Below are 14,576 nucleotides of genomic sequence, written 5' to 3'. Positions count from 1 at the left end.
GGGGAAGGGCCCAAAGCTGATCTCCTCTCTTCCTCGGCTGGGCTGCCTCTCCCCAGCCCCTGGCGCTGAGCATGAAGCTTGGCCAGTGGGGAGGGTAGGATTGGAGGGTCTGGCCACAGTGGGGGTCCTGAGCTGGGTCTGGGGACAGAAAGCCCCAGGTGGGGGTCTGCCCAACTCATCCAGGTGAGTCTACAACCCCTCTCAGGCTGTTTCCCGCTCAGAAAACTGGGGACGTTGCAGCAGCCACCTCATGGGAGGGCAGCCCCTCCATCCGGAGATAGCCAGCTGGTGTCTGTTCCAGTGTGAAGGTGTCCCTGTTGAGTGACCGGTCCCACGGCCCCTCTTGGGGGTGGGGGTGTATCTAGGGGTCCCACGGCCCCTCTCAAGGGGGTGTATGGCCCTTCCTGGAGGGCGTATGTGGGGGGGTCCCATCCCATGGCCCCTCTCGGGGGGGTGTATGGCCCTTCTTGGGGGGTGTATGTGGGGGGTCCCTCAGCCCCTCTCTGGGGGTGTATGGCCCTTCTTGGGGGGCATATGTGGGGGGTCCCTCGGCCCCTATGGGGGGTGTATCCAGGCTAAGAGGAGAGGCGGGTGGGCGGGGGCGGGGCTCACCTTCAGACCGAAGCTGTTCTGGAGCTGCTCCAGGTCCATCCTGTGGTACAGGGCGGTGACGTCATGGCGCTCTTCCTGGGGGACCGTGGCCTGCGGCAGGGCGGGCGGTCACGGGGGCCGGCGTGGCACCCCCCCGCACCACCCACCTGGGGCGCGGCCTCACGTTGGCCAGCTGCGTCTCCAGCTCCAGCACCTGGGCCATGTCTTCCTGAACCAGGCCGCTGTTCTCGGGGAGGTTCAAGTCCGCCCGCAGCATCATGGCCACTGACACCATGAACTGCAGGTAGGCTTCCCGTACCTGGGCCAAAGGACGCAGGACAAAGTCTGGTGGCCTCGGCTGCCATGGCCCCCACGGTGCTCTCTGTGGGGGTGCGGTGGGCATATGACAGAGAGCAGCCCTCAGGTGCTCACCCGGGCAGGCATTCCAGACAGCTTGTGCCTCCCAGAACAGGGCCCTCAGCGCTGGGGCTCACGCTCCCCACCAAGCCTGGGTGGGTGGCTGCGAGCTCTGTGTGGATGGTGCCTGTGTGACCCACACCAGGCACTCAGGGCCGGGCTTCCCACTCCATCCCTCCTGTGTGTGACCAGGGCCTGAGACCTAATCCAGAGGACCGCATAGCCACGTGTGAAGTGCAGGGCACACAGTAGGTGCTGGAAAAGGCCCAGGGCTCAGGGGGGCTGCCCCACCAGGCTGGCCTCAGCTGGGCACTGGGAATCAGTCCTGAGGACGTGTGCCCGTCTTGGACCCACCTTCTTTGTGGCCCATCATTTGTGGGCAGGAACCACAGAGGCCTTCTCCTCCCAGTTGCTTGGTGTCAGGCTGGGCTACTGCCCAGAGGCTAGTGGTGGTGGCCTCTGCTCCCTGGCTGCCAGGTGTGAGCCCATCCACATGCTCCAGCCTCTGCTGCTCTGAGCTGGGTTCCTTGGTCTGATCTCCCACTCCATGGCCCCTCCACAGGTCCTGCTTTTGGTCACCCTTGTCCTTTCTCTTGGCTGGTCCCATCCTTCACAGTCTAGCTCACAGCCTGCCTCTTGCGGGAGGCCCACCATATTGCTTCCGGGTCATGGGTTATGTCATCTCCTGTCTTCCCAGCCCACTCCCAGTCTTTCCTCTCCAACTTCCCCCTCTTCCCCTCACTGGCCCTGTCCTAGCCACTATTTGGTTCCCTATTTCTCTCCTTCTGCATGCACAAGCAGGCCTAGTTGGTGGCTGTATTCAGATCTCTACAGGCCCTGAGCTGACCGCACGGACTCTAGTTCTGCCCTGACAAGGGGGCGGGCAGGGTGTGCCCCTCGGGGCTGCAGGGCTGAGCTGATTGCCAAACCTGGCTCCAGGGGTCCAGGGGCACCCCTGCAACAGTGACAAAGACAGGGGTCCACGTCTGCATGTCCAGCCCTCAGCACCGGGATTGAGCAATGCAGGTGCCCACAAAGGCTAGCTGTGGGACAAGGGTGGGGCAGACACACAGGGAGCTGGGCCTCAGGGGGCCCTCAAGTGACATGCAGGGGGCACCCGGAGCAGAGGGGGCAGACAGGAAAGTGCCGGGGGTACCGGGCTGATCCAGCATCAGGCAGTCCCTGACTCACCTTCTGGTTGTTGCCCTCCTTGAAGTAGTACTCTCGGGACGGCATGCCCAGGGTGGGTTGGTCTATCTGCAGACAGAGCATGGGAACCTGGGCACGGAGCTAGGTCCCCAGCTTCGCCCCTCCCCCAGACTGTGCCTGGCAGGAACCTGAGTTCCATGTGGAATGCATGCAGCCCCAACTCCTGACCTGGGCTGGACTGTGGGTGGGCTGAGGGGAGGCCCACCTGCACAGCCTTGGGCACCCTCTCCCGCCCCCCAAAGTGAGGGCACATTCCACACGGGTCCTCTGTGGCCTTCTAGCTGTGGCCAGTGGTAGCTGTCTGAGGTCAGACTTTCTGAGCCGGTGCCAAAGGCCTGGACAGAGTGTCCCGAAGACCAGCTCAGTACATGGGCTTACTCCTGGTCAGGACCTGGGTCCCAGAAACCCAGATGGTTGGCACTGGTCCCTGTACTGCAGGCGTGGATGAGAGCAGGGCCCCGGAGCACATCAGGCCCACCCGGCCCTGTGGAGCCCCGCCTCCCCGGCCCCCTGGCTCGTACGTAGATGATGTGCCGGCTGGAGTTCTGGTCGTCGTTCCAGATGAAGAGGTCGATGAGCACCCGCCGGTTGAACTGTGCGTTCATCACGGCCAGCTGCTGTTCCAGCTCCCACTGGGGGCCTGAGGGTCAGCGCCTCATGCTGGAGACCGGCCGGCCTTGGGGTCTAGCCCAGCCCCTCGTCTGATGGGGAATCCCAGAACTCGGGGGTGTAGGACACCCTGGCTTGTGGCAACAAGCACACCAGTGGGCCTTGGAGTGGGGCTTGGGGTCGCCCTTCCCCACATTGTCCACAGGGAACAACGGTGTGGGAAGCAGAGCCTGCCCTGAGAGCTGGAGCCCTGGGTCTCTCCTTAGGGCTCTGGAAGGGATGCCGCTCTGTAGAGCTGGAAGGGACTGGCCACTCAGAGCCCACTAGCAGCTGCTGTACACTCCCCAGCTAGGGCCTAGAAGGCCTCGGCTCCAAGGAGCCCCAGGCCCAGGGCCACCTGCCCTGCCTTACCTACGCTCTTGTTCCACTTGTCCATGGCCACTGGCCAGCCTCCCACCACCTCCAGGATATTCAGCAGGGGCTGTGAGTCTCGCTTCTCTATCTCACCTGAAAGGGGAGGGAGTGATCACTCACCTGATGCCCGAGGGGTGTGTGTATATGTGTGACACCTGCTGCACACCCAGGTATGCTGACACTCAGCACTATGTCTGACCCTCCCTACACAGACACTGCAGAGTGGGACATGTGGGGGCCCTGGAAAGAGCAGAGACAGGACACAGGTGGGGAGGGGACCAGGGTTGATGAAAGCCCAGGTACCACCAGGACGAGGGTATTGGGGGCTGTGACCTGGAGCAGGCGGGACTCAAGAGGCCCAGGCAGCACTCTGGGCAGGGGTGGGGGACCAACTTGACGGTGGGGAAGTCCTCGAGCCCTCCAGTCCCAGCATCGGGTGGCTGAACTGCCGACAGAGCTTGACACACAGCCTCCCAGTGGGGTGGTTCAGGAAGCTTGGGAGAGCCTGGGTCAAGAATCAGTGTGGGTGGGAACAGAGAGGCCTGTGGAGTAGGCAGAGGCTCCGGGTTGGGAGGGACTGGCCAGCCACTTGATCTGGATGGGCTTGAGAGCAGGCTGGTGGGGGAGCAGTCCAGGGGGAGGGGGGCCAGGGACTGGGGGAGTGAGAAGTATGGTATCCCACATGGCTGGTGAGGGCACACTGGGCTTGCTTTCTTGGGTCCCAAGCTGAGAGCAGGTTCAAAACTGAGGGAGTCCTGGCAGTCTCGGGTCGGTTGTGACAAGAGGCACTGGCTTCCTGGGCTGGTTCCCATAGGTAATGGACTGGCCACCAGGCTGCAGGCCATGGGTCACACCTGTACTTTTATATTCAGTCTGGCATTGTCCTTTTGAAGATTTGGTCTCTCAGGTCAGAAACTCTATACATGTGGGAACCGAGGACACCGCCTTCACCTGGCAGGTGCTGGCCAGACCAGATCAGGTGACCTCTTGTTTCCATGGGAGGAGGGAGTGCACCAGCCAGAGATTGCACAGAGATACCCAGATGATGCTGGGGTCCCCACAAGTCCAGCTCTCAGGTACACCAGGAGCAAGCCCCTCCTTCCAGAGACCCTGGGGAAACAGCCAGCTTTGAGCCCTGGCACCGAGGAACTGTCCCCAGAGCAGCCAAAAGCACGGGCTAGGCTTGAACGCTCCATGGCGGGTGGCCAAGGGAAGATGGCCGGAGGGGCCCAAGTGTGTGAATCCTCTTAATAGGGACCAGCGCCCCGAGAAATCCCCCAACACACCCCCATCATACACACAGGCATACACATATTCACACAAATCACACAGACACACAGACACATATACATATACATACATACACATACAAAGACACATAAACACACAAACATACAAAGACATGCACACAAACACGTATGCCTATACACACAAAGACATACACATGGCGCATGTATATAGGCACACCCACACACATACACAGGCACACACAAAAACTAAATACACATATCCACATATATATGTATACACACATACACACAAATGCATAAATACAGATAGACATACACCAATTCACATTCAAATGTATACACACACATTCCTACACACGCATATATACAGAATCACACACACAATAGATATACATTCACATCTATGCACACACATGCATCCCTCACTATCTCCCTCCAGCCTGAAGACATGTCGTCCACAAGGGTCAGGGGGTGAGCTGGTTCTGGGTAGCTGGCAGTCAGCCCGTGCTTGCAGGAAGCCTGGACCCTATGGGGGAGGCAGGGCACATGGTCCCCCCAGGTGAGTTTGGAGTGGTGCCCTGTCCCTTGCTCTGCCGAGGGCCGTGGGGTCCTAGAACAGGGTCCTGGCAGGGCAGCCCCACTGGCCACTCACTTTCGTTCATGCAGGAGCGGTAGAGCATCTTGGCCTTTTGCACGGCCGGCCGGTCTTTGGTGGTGGAGTTCTCCAGCACCGCTGCGGGCAGAGAAGCCAAACAGAGGCCTCAGGTGACTGCTGGTGGGGGGGGAAGGGTCAAAGTCCCAGCCCAGGGTGAGGCTTCATCCCAAGGGACTCTGTCTCCCCAGCCCGCTGGGTGAGGAGGGCTCTGCTGGCCGTCTCCCTGCTCCCCGTGGTGGAGGCTGTGCTCACCTTTGAGGATGATCTCCAGCTCATCCCGGAGGATGTCGAAGACGCTGTAGCGCGAGTTGGTCTCAGGGATCACGTGGCGCCGCAGCCAGCCCCCGCATGCGTACTGGTAGAAGTCGTTACACGGCTCCATGGACGGGTCCATGTTCTGGAGGATCCTGGCAGCTGTTCGTCCCCAGGGATTGCAAAGGGAGACCCGGTGTGGACAGCCCGATGGGCAGTTAGATATTCAGTCACAGCCAAGTGCCCTTGGGAGCGTTAGTCACCCTGGGACCTCAGGGCGGTTGTAAGCAGGGGCTCCAGCTCTAGTGTGTTAGTTGCTTGGTCGTGTCTGACTCTGCGATTCCATGGACTGTAGCCCCCAGGCTCCTCTTTCCATGGGATTCTCCAGACAAGAACACTGGAGTGGGTTGCCATTTCCTTCTCCAGGGGATCTTCCCAACCCAGAAATTGAACCTAGGTCTCCTGCACTGCAGGTGGATTCTTTACTGTCTGAGCCACCAGGGAAGCCCCCAGCTCTAGGGACTCCAGTTATCAGCCACACAACCTTGGACCCCTGTGACTGCTCTGATCCTCCCCTTCCACATCTGCAAATCTGCAATGCTGGTGGTCTGAGCCCACCTGGCTTGCAGCAAGTGCTCGATGCTGGCCCTGCCCCAGAGCCCTGTAACGGGTCACTGTGTCTGTGGGGGATGGTGGCTGTCATCTACCACGGGGCTTCATTTCCTGCTGGAGGGCTGTCTTTGCCCCCAGAACCCCAAGTGGTAGGGACAGTGGTGGGATGATTTCAGCTGGGCTGGCCAGGCTGGAACCCCACCCAGGACCCTCCCTCACCTTCTGCTTTTTGTGGCCGGGACGTCGCAGGAGACAGCACTACAGGGGTCTCTCCACGGCCCCAGTGTGGGCCGAAGAATTACATTGCTGAGTTCTTACACTAGTGTTTCTTTGTACCATTTTCACTGAGTTTTATTTGCACATAGCTGCACATGGCACCCAATTTTAAGATGAATTCCTGGGAGAAAACTCGAGAGTGTGTGTTTGTGTGATCTTCTTTCTGTAAATGCGAAAAAGAGCATGTGGGGTCCCTGTGCTAGCTTTGCTGTGGTCACAAGGGCCTCAGCGGGCAGGGAGTGGCTTCCTGGGCGGCACAGGGGATGAGACACCTGCAGAGGAGTCCCTGCCTATGTTCACAGCTGGGTCTGCGCACCAGCGCTGTGTGTGTGTGTGTGTGTGTGTGTGTGTATATGTGTATATATGGGTGTATGTGTATATGTGTAGGTATGTGCATGTGTGTATATGTGTGTATATATGTGTGTGCATATGTGTATATATGTGTGTGTGGCTCCTCCTGGCCTTGGGCAGTGCCTACACCACCATCACCGCCACCCCCCTAACCAGGGCAACACGCGGCAGGGAGGCGGGCTTACCTGCCATCACGCAGCCAGGGGTGGTGCAGGTCTCGACATTGTCCTTGGAGGGTTTGATCTCTGCAGGTAAGGAGTGATGAGCGTGAGTGCAGGACAAGGATGGTCAGGTGCCAGTAGGCCAGGCAGGGGTTGGTGGGGCACCCGTGGGGTGGGGACAGCTGAAGTGGGCAGGGTCAAGCTTCAAAGTCATCCCGCCCCCATGTAGCCCAGACTGGGCCCTGAGGGCATCCTCCCTGGGTTGCCCAGGCCTGGGCCTTAAGTGAGGGTAAGCTCACTCTGGCTTGACCCCTGTAGTGACCCTGGAGCCCCTTTACACCCTCTGAGCCCCCTCTGAAGGCTGAAGCCAGCCGTGGTGCCCTCTACCCCATGGGCCCAGCCATCTCTCACCCATGAGCTGTCACCTCCTCCAGGCAGTCTGCTTGTGCTGCCCTGTCGCTGTGCGCCCCTACTCTCTTCCTATTCTCAACCCCCGCCATCTGGCCATGTCTGTGGAGCAGCTCCCAGTAGGGCTGCAGTGTGACTCCTGCCGGTCCCCAGGCTTGGGGAAACATCCTGCATCTAGCAGGTGCTCACGACTGCATCCCTACCACTGCCTCCCCCCACCTCCCAGACACTGTGTCCTGGGCAGGACCACCCTCCTGCTGCACACTCCAGCTTGCAGTGGAACCCGGCCTGGCTATAGGCTCCACGGCCCTTGCTGGTGGCCTGGCCCATGGGGGTGCTGATTCCTAGCCCCCTCCCCGTGTTGAGAGGGGAGGTGGGGCTACCTCGGGGTGCTCGTTTTACAGTGTTCTTCTCTTCCTTGGAGAAGCAAAGCCGGCTAGAAAAGAGTGGCAGCCGCTTCCCTGGGGAGAAACACAGCACTCAGCTCTGGGGTGGTAGGGCCTGTGTGGGACAGCACAGGCACTCTCCTGTGGCAATGGGGGCAGGGGGCGAAATCGTGCATGGGGTGGTGGCCTCTGCCCCCTCTAATGGGGGCAGGTCACCAGTCAACCAAGACGGGGCCCCAGCAGAACTCAAATCTGAGTGGAGGGGGCGGGGCTCCCCTGGCTTGCCAGTCTCTCTCCGCCCGCCTGCCTGGCCCCCGCTCCTGCTGCTGGACCCACAGGGGTCCTGAGGCAGGACCTCCTCCCCTAATGAAGTGCCTTCTGACATCCTCCTTGACCGGGGGATCATGGGCCTCACCCAGGTCAGGGTAGGCAGCTTCTGGGGTCTGCTAAGGCAGGGACAATGCACTCCTTTAGGGTGAAAGGATGTCCTCTGGGGGCGGGGGTAACCTCCTGACCCATTCTCCACGCCCTCAGCTCCAGCCCCGCCATTTTTTCTGGCAGCTGAGAATGCAAAGCTGCCCTCCATCATTTGTCTACTGCGTGGGAGGGGCCACTGCTTGGTCAGCATCGGCCTGAAGGGGTTGTGAGAAGGATGGGCCAGTGGCAGGAGGGGGTTGATCAGGTCCAGGGAGAGTGCCCACCAGCCCTGGCCACCTTCCCCACCAGGGAGACACATGGAGGGCCTTGTCCAGGTCAAGGCTGTGAGCACTACAACTGTGGGGGGTGCAGGAGGCCCTGGACACGCTGGTGTCCCCTGGGGGCTGTGATTTGGGATAGGGGTGGGGAGAGGAGTTTCCCCGCCATCTGTTTCTTCGTCCGTGAGTCCAACTTGTGTTCATATTATCAACCAGCCCTGGTGCTGGACCCTGGAGAATCAGATCTAAGGCCCACACAGGCCCTGCCCTTAGGGGCCCCCGGTTCAGTGGAAACAGGAGAAAAGTGATACGTAGATTGAGGCAAGCTGTAAAAGCAAATCTGAGCTTTGGAGATGAGGAGGACGGTCGCACAGATCAGAAACAGAAACGCAGTGCTGAGTGATTGCCACATCTGTCTGCCCCATGGGCATGTGCCAGTTACAAAAACCCACAGGGCTTCCAGACAACGGCCATGCCTTTGTGGAAGGGTGGACTAGCTATCTGAGCTCTGGCCAAAGAGACAGTGGTGAGTTGGGGGTGGCAGGGAGGACAGGGAGGAAAAGGCCTTTGCTTCTGATTAGGGCGCGGATTGTGGCTCCCATCTGAATAAGGACAGCAAGCTGGAGAAGCAACATGAGAATTTTAGAAAACAGCAGAGAGCTGAAGACAAAGAAACCCAAAAGAATTCCACAAAGAGCCAAGCCCTCCCAGGATCAGAGGGACCTGTGGCTGTTTCACCTGTGCCTGGGGCAGGAGGAGGGACAGGGGGAGGGGCAGGAGGAGGAGCATGCCTCCTACAGAGAGGAAAGATTTGTAACAAGCCCTTTGCACCTGCTGGGTAAACAATCTGTCTGCAAAGCAGGAAACACAAGAGATGCAGTTTTGATCCCTGGGTCAGGAAGATCTCCTGGAGAAGGAAATGGCAACCCACTCCAGTATTCTTGCCTGAAAAATCTCAATGACAGAGGAGCCTGGCGGGCTACAGTCCATGGGGTCCCAGAGAGTTGGACACGACTGAGTGGCTAAGCATGCACGCCTGTATTGCACCTGCCCTTGGGCTGGTGGGAGGGATACTGGGTTCCAAGGAGCCCCCATCATGCAAGGCTCTGTTTCTTTCTCTGGGGCCTCCCCTGATGCACTGCAGTGATGCAGATGAAGGCAGGGCCAGGGCAGTAAAGCTGGGAGAAATCCTCCCCCATAAGGAAGCAGGCAAATGTGACCCATAACCAAGAAAATAAACAAAAGCCCAAAGTGGATTTGTTGGTGAACAGATATCAGTTATATAACAGATAAAAGTTATTTAACTTATTTAGCTTCTATGCAGAGTATATCATGCAAAATGCCAGGCTGGATGAATCACAAGCTGGAATAAAGATTGCTGGGAGAAATATCAACAACCTCAGATATGCAGATGATATCACTCTAATGGTAGAAAGTGAAGAGGAACTAAAGAGCCTCTTGATGAGGGTGAAAGAGGAGAGTGAAAAGCTGGCTTAAAACTCAACATTCATAAAACAAAGATCATGGCATCCAGTCCCATCACTAGATGGCAAATAGATGGGGAAAAATTGGAAACAGTGACAGATTTTATTTTCTTGGGCTCCAAAATCACTGCAGATGGTGACTGCAGCCATGAAATTAAAAGATGCTTGCTCCTTGGAAGAAAAGCTATGACAAACCTAGACAGTGTATTAAAAAGCAGAGACATTTTTTGCTGACAAAGGTTCATATAATCAAATCTATGGTTTTTCCAGTAGTCATGCATGGATGTGAGAGTTAGACTATAAAGAAAGCTGAGCACTGAAGAATTGATGCTTTTGAACTGTAGTGTTGGAGAAGACTCTTGGGAGTCCCTTGGACTGCAAGGAGATCAAACCAGTCAATCCTAAAGGAAATCCAACCTGAATATTCATTGGAAGGACTGATGCTGAAGCTGAAGCTCCAATTCTTTGGCCACCTGATGCGAAGAGCCGACTCACTGGAAAAGACCCTGCATAGTATACACTCTCTGGTATAAAGATCAATGCAAAAAAATAGAGGATCCAGAAATGAACCCACACAAATATAGTCAACTGACATTTGACAGAGGCACAAAGGCAATTCAATGGAGATAGTATAGCCATTCAATAAATGTTTCAAAATGAACAACTGGACATTCAAATACAAAAACAAACCAAAAAATTAGAGACAGGCCTTATGCCTTACACAAAAATTAACTCAAAATGAACCACAGAGGTAAATATAATATGCATAGTTTTAACATTTCTTGAAGTAGACAGGAGAAAATCTACATGACCTTGGTTTGGTGATGATGTTTAAAATAGGACACAAACAGCATGATCCAGGAAAGAAAATACTTGACAAGTGAGACTTAAAGAATTAAACTGAGACTTGAGAATTAAAGTGAAGAACTTCTGCTCTGTGAAAGTCTTGCTAAGAATGAAAATATGAGCCACAAACTGAGAGAAAATATTTGCAAACATGTATCTGATGAAACACTGGTATCCAAAAGTTACAAAGAACGCTTAAAACTCAAAAGTAAGAGAACATAAAAGATACGAAGACACCTAACCAAAGAAAATATACAGTTGAAAAGTAAACATATGGAAAGATGCTTAACATCATTTTTCATTAGGGAATGTACATTAAAACAACAGTGAGGTAGCATAACAGACAAAATTTGAATGGACAAAATAAGCAACTGATGATATCAACTGCTAGTGAGGCTAGAGAGCACTGGGAACTCCCACTCATTGCTGGTGGGGATGAAAAATGCTACAGTTGGAGCTGTTGTCTTACAAGGCAGTTTGCCAGTTTCTTACAAAACCACAGTCTTACAACATGACCAGCAACTACACTCCTAGGTGGCTACACTACTGACTTCAAAACTTATGTCTATGCAAAAACCTAAATGTGAATATCTACAGCAGCTTCATCTATAACTTCAAAAAACTAGAAGCAACCCTGATGTCCTTCAATAGGATAATGAATAAACTGCATTACATTTATTGAATGGAATTATCATTCAGCAATAAAAAGGAAAAAGCTATCAAGTCACAAAAAGATGTGAATGAATCTTAAGTTGTATATTGCTAAGTGAAAGAAGCCAGATTGAAAAAGCTACATACATTGATTCCAATTATATGATATTCCAGGAAAACAAAGCTACAGCGAAAGTAAACAATGATTGCCAGGGATTTGGTGGAAGGTCTGAAGTAGAGGTGGTGCTGGTGGATGCAGGAGAGGTGAAGCACAGGGAAATTTAGGGCAGTGAAACTATTCTTTCTAATACTATAATGGTGGATATGACATATTAAAAACTCGCAAAAACCCACAGAACTTTATACCAGAGAGCGTAAACACTGATGTACATAAATTTTAAAAAGACCATTTAGAAGGTCAGGAGACCCCAGGATGAAGTGCAGCATGAGAATTTAAGTATATCACAGTGCGTGCAGTAACCTCACTGAAAGGGGTAGGGGCACAACATGCTGAGCTCACTCACCTTGGAAATGAGTAGATTCCATCAGACTGAAGGCAAAAGAGCTGTGTGTAGCACTGCGTTCTAGCTGATAAAGTTCTCCCCCATGGGAATACACGTTAACAATTCTGAAACCATGATACGAGTATGTTGGAATTGAATAAGTAGGCAAGTAAATAACAGAAGGCCAGGTGCATCAGTGCTGCAAGAGGAGTTACAGATAAACAAGGAGAGGGGGCAGAATGATCCATGTGGTCATGGATTAGAGGTGGGGACATCAAAATAAATTCATGTTTATAGCTTACATACACAGACAGATACATACACAAATGTTTATAGATAAAATGAAAGACATTAGCTTACAGATCCCCAAACTGCAATATATCTCAAGTAGGACAAATACAAAGACACTGCATGTAGCAGCATTAAAATCAAACTACTAAGAACTACAGACAGAGAGAGACATTTGTAAAAGCAGCCAGAGGAGAAAAAGACTTCAGTTCACGGGAGCTACAGAAAGATGGGGCTTCCCTGGTGGCTCAGTGGTAAAGACTCTGCCTGCCAATGCAGGAGACGTGGGTTCAATCCCTGGGTAGGGTAGATTCCTGGGAGAAAGAAATGGCAACCTGCTCCAGTATTCTTGTCTGGGAAATCCCATGAACAGAAGAGCTTCATGGGCTACAGTCCATAGGGTCGCACAGAGTTGGACACAACTTAGCAACTAAATGACAGCAACAATAAGATTAATGGCTGGCTTCTCATCACAAATTATGTTGGCCAGGAGATGACGGAATGAAGCCCTGAATGGATGTATGAAGAAAACAAACTATCAACTTAGAATTCTATATTCAGCAAAAATTTGGTTAACAAGTGAAAATGAAATAAAGATATCTCAGGTAAAAATCGAGAGAATTTGTCTCCATCACAGATGCACTCACTACAACAAACATTGGGTTGGCCAAAAAGTTGATTTGGGCATTCTGTAGCATCTCACAACTGAAATTTTGGCCTACCCAACACTAAAGAAAGGATTCCCACAGGACAAACAGGTAACCAGTTGGAAGCACAGGTTTGTGGGAAGGAATGACCATGACCAGAAAGGAAAGCAGAGAGTAAATGGGGTGAATGAAGCATCATGGGGACCCAAACAGTGCATCTGTCTGACCTGCTGCCTGTCTAGTCAGACAAAACCAGAACCTATGACCAGCACTGTGGGGGTAAGTTCACTTCTTCTCCATGCTGCGTCCCCCTCTCATTTCCTCCACTGCATTCCCAGCACAGGCTGCTGTAACTTTCTGAGTGGGGAATATTCCTCGGGTAAGTTCATTTGATGCTACAGCTCAGGAGTTGCCCGAGGATGCAGTGGGATATTAACAAACGTTTTTGAAATGGAATAAGGCAAGACCACTGTATTTGTGCACATCACCTGTAACTTACACCGCCTCATTTGTGTCACCACCTCCACTTTCCTGATGAGAAAACCAGCCGGCATGCGAAGTCATGCACCTGTGGCCAGTCACTAGTGAGTGGGCAAGTTTGGCCTTCCAGACTCCATATTTCATTCATAATTTGTTCTTCTGAGCAAGAGAAAAAGCAAATCAGCAAGGGTTTGACACAAAGGCTGAAGAGGAATGAAGTCTTCCTCTAAATATAAAACGGGATCAATGGACACAAGCAAACAGACCCTCAAAAGGGATATTTCCCCATTGATTCCAGAAAGAAGTAGCCTTCCTTATACCAAACTGATGTGTCCGTTCTTTGTTCTTTTTTATATATGCTTGAATAATTATTTTCATACAGACTCTCTACATTAAAAAATAACTAACTTTTCCTTTGAATGATCGGTTCTCCTAAAGGTTGGCCTTGATGTGAATAATTTGTTACCTCTTTCTGTCTCTCTGCTCTTCCTGTTTCTGTCTCTATATCTAACAAAAGAAGGCAAAGAAGAACTTTATTGGGTGGAAAACAACTGTCCTCCCTGGAGAATGTATAATCCCAGGCTGATTGTCATGCAGGTGTGGAGCATGAGTCTACAGGATCCTGTGGTCAAGGAAACCTCAAGCTGATAAATTAATTTTAGGCTGGTAGTGTCTCCAGGTGCCTGATGGAGATAAACACACATATTCTCTGGAGGAAAACTTAGCTCAAGTAACAAAGGATTCTCATAGACAAAGCCAGTTTGAACATGCACTTAGGTTTAGGAAAAGACCAGCTTCCATGAGTGAGAAACAACTAACAGCAGGACTAGAACCCCAAGGATTTATATTTTGGGACTGTCTGATCAGAACGTGTGGAGGCTGGCATCTCGGGCCCCAGACCTTGACATCTCTCTGCCGCTCTGCCTTAGTAGTTGGTGCTCCCGAGGAGGCAGGAAGTATGTCCTCCCTCTCTTCAGTGTGGGTTTGCCCCTGTAGCTTTGGTAATGATGTGTTCCAGTTGTGAGGCTAGGCCCTGAGTGTGCTCCTACTTGTCTCCACGAATTTCTACACAGAGAAGGATGTGTTTGCTTGTCCTCATAGGAGGATGAAGTTCATTGTACAGACCTGCCCCAGCTGAGCCTGACCCACATTAGGTGAGCTGCTCCCAGCCCACGGGTGAATGTGTGTCGTGATAAATAATTGTTGTTTTAAGCCCCTGAGTATGGGGGCAATTTGTCAGGCAGCAGTAGCTAGCCGATGTAGAAATAACTCAAGTATGTTTGAAATATTTTTTTAAAAAAGAAAAACATCAATTTGGAAAAGAATCACTTGGAAATTAGAGAAATAAAAAATGTAATTGTTGAAATTAAATTTTAAATAATCCAAAATGG

General features: G+C 52.8%; 1 protein-coding gene across 7 annotated transcripts in view; it reads right to left on the bottom strand.

Annotated features, from left to right (window-relative positions):
* Nucleotides 1-14,576, bottom strand: part of MMEL1 (membrane metalloendopeptidase like 1) — a 38,821-nt gene that overhangs the window by 11,645 nt on the left and 12,600 nt on the right. For 5 of the 7 annotated variants that reach the window (XM_061382984.1, XM_061382983.1, XM_061382982.1 and 2 more), the window contains exons 3-11: nt 7,589-7,666; nt 6,822-6,881; nt 5,398-5,559; nt 5,143-5,223; nt 3,238-3,333; nt 2,739-2,857; nt 2,200-2,265; nt 776-973; nt 613-702 (exon numbers count right to left, since the gene is read on the bottom strand). In XM_061382984.1, coding sequence (XP_061238968.1) covers nt 613-702; nt 776-973; nt 2,200-2,265; nt 2,739-2,857; nt 3,238-3,333; nt 5,143-5,223; nt 5,398-5,559; nt 6,822-6,881; nt 7,589-7,666 — 950 coding nt within the window. The remainder of the gene's footprint in view (nt 1-612; nt 703-775; nt 974-2,199; nt 2,266-2,738; nt 2,858-3,237; nt 3,334-5,142; nt 5,224-5,397; nt 5,560-6,821; nt 6,882-7,588; nt 7,667-14,576) is intronic. The other 2 variants (XM_061382980.1, XM_061382981.1) reach the window with 2 other exon arrangements.

This window comes from Bos javanicus, chromosome 16 (assembly GCF_032452875.1).
Source record: "Bos javanicus breed banteng chromosome 16, ARS-OSU_banteng_1.0, whole genome shotgun sequence".
Taxonomy (NCBI): Eukaryota; Metazoa; Chordata; class Mammalia; order Artiodactyla; family Bovidae; genus Bos; species Bos javanicus.
Note: the sequence above shows the minus strand (reverse complement) of the source record. Positions and strands in the feature narration are given on the sequence as shown.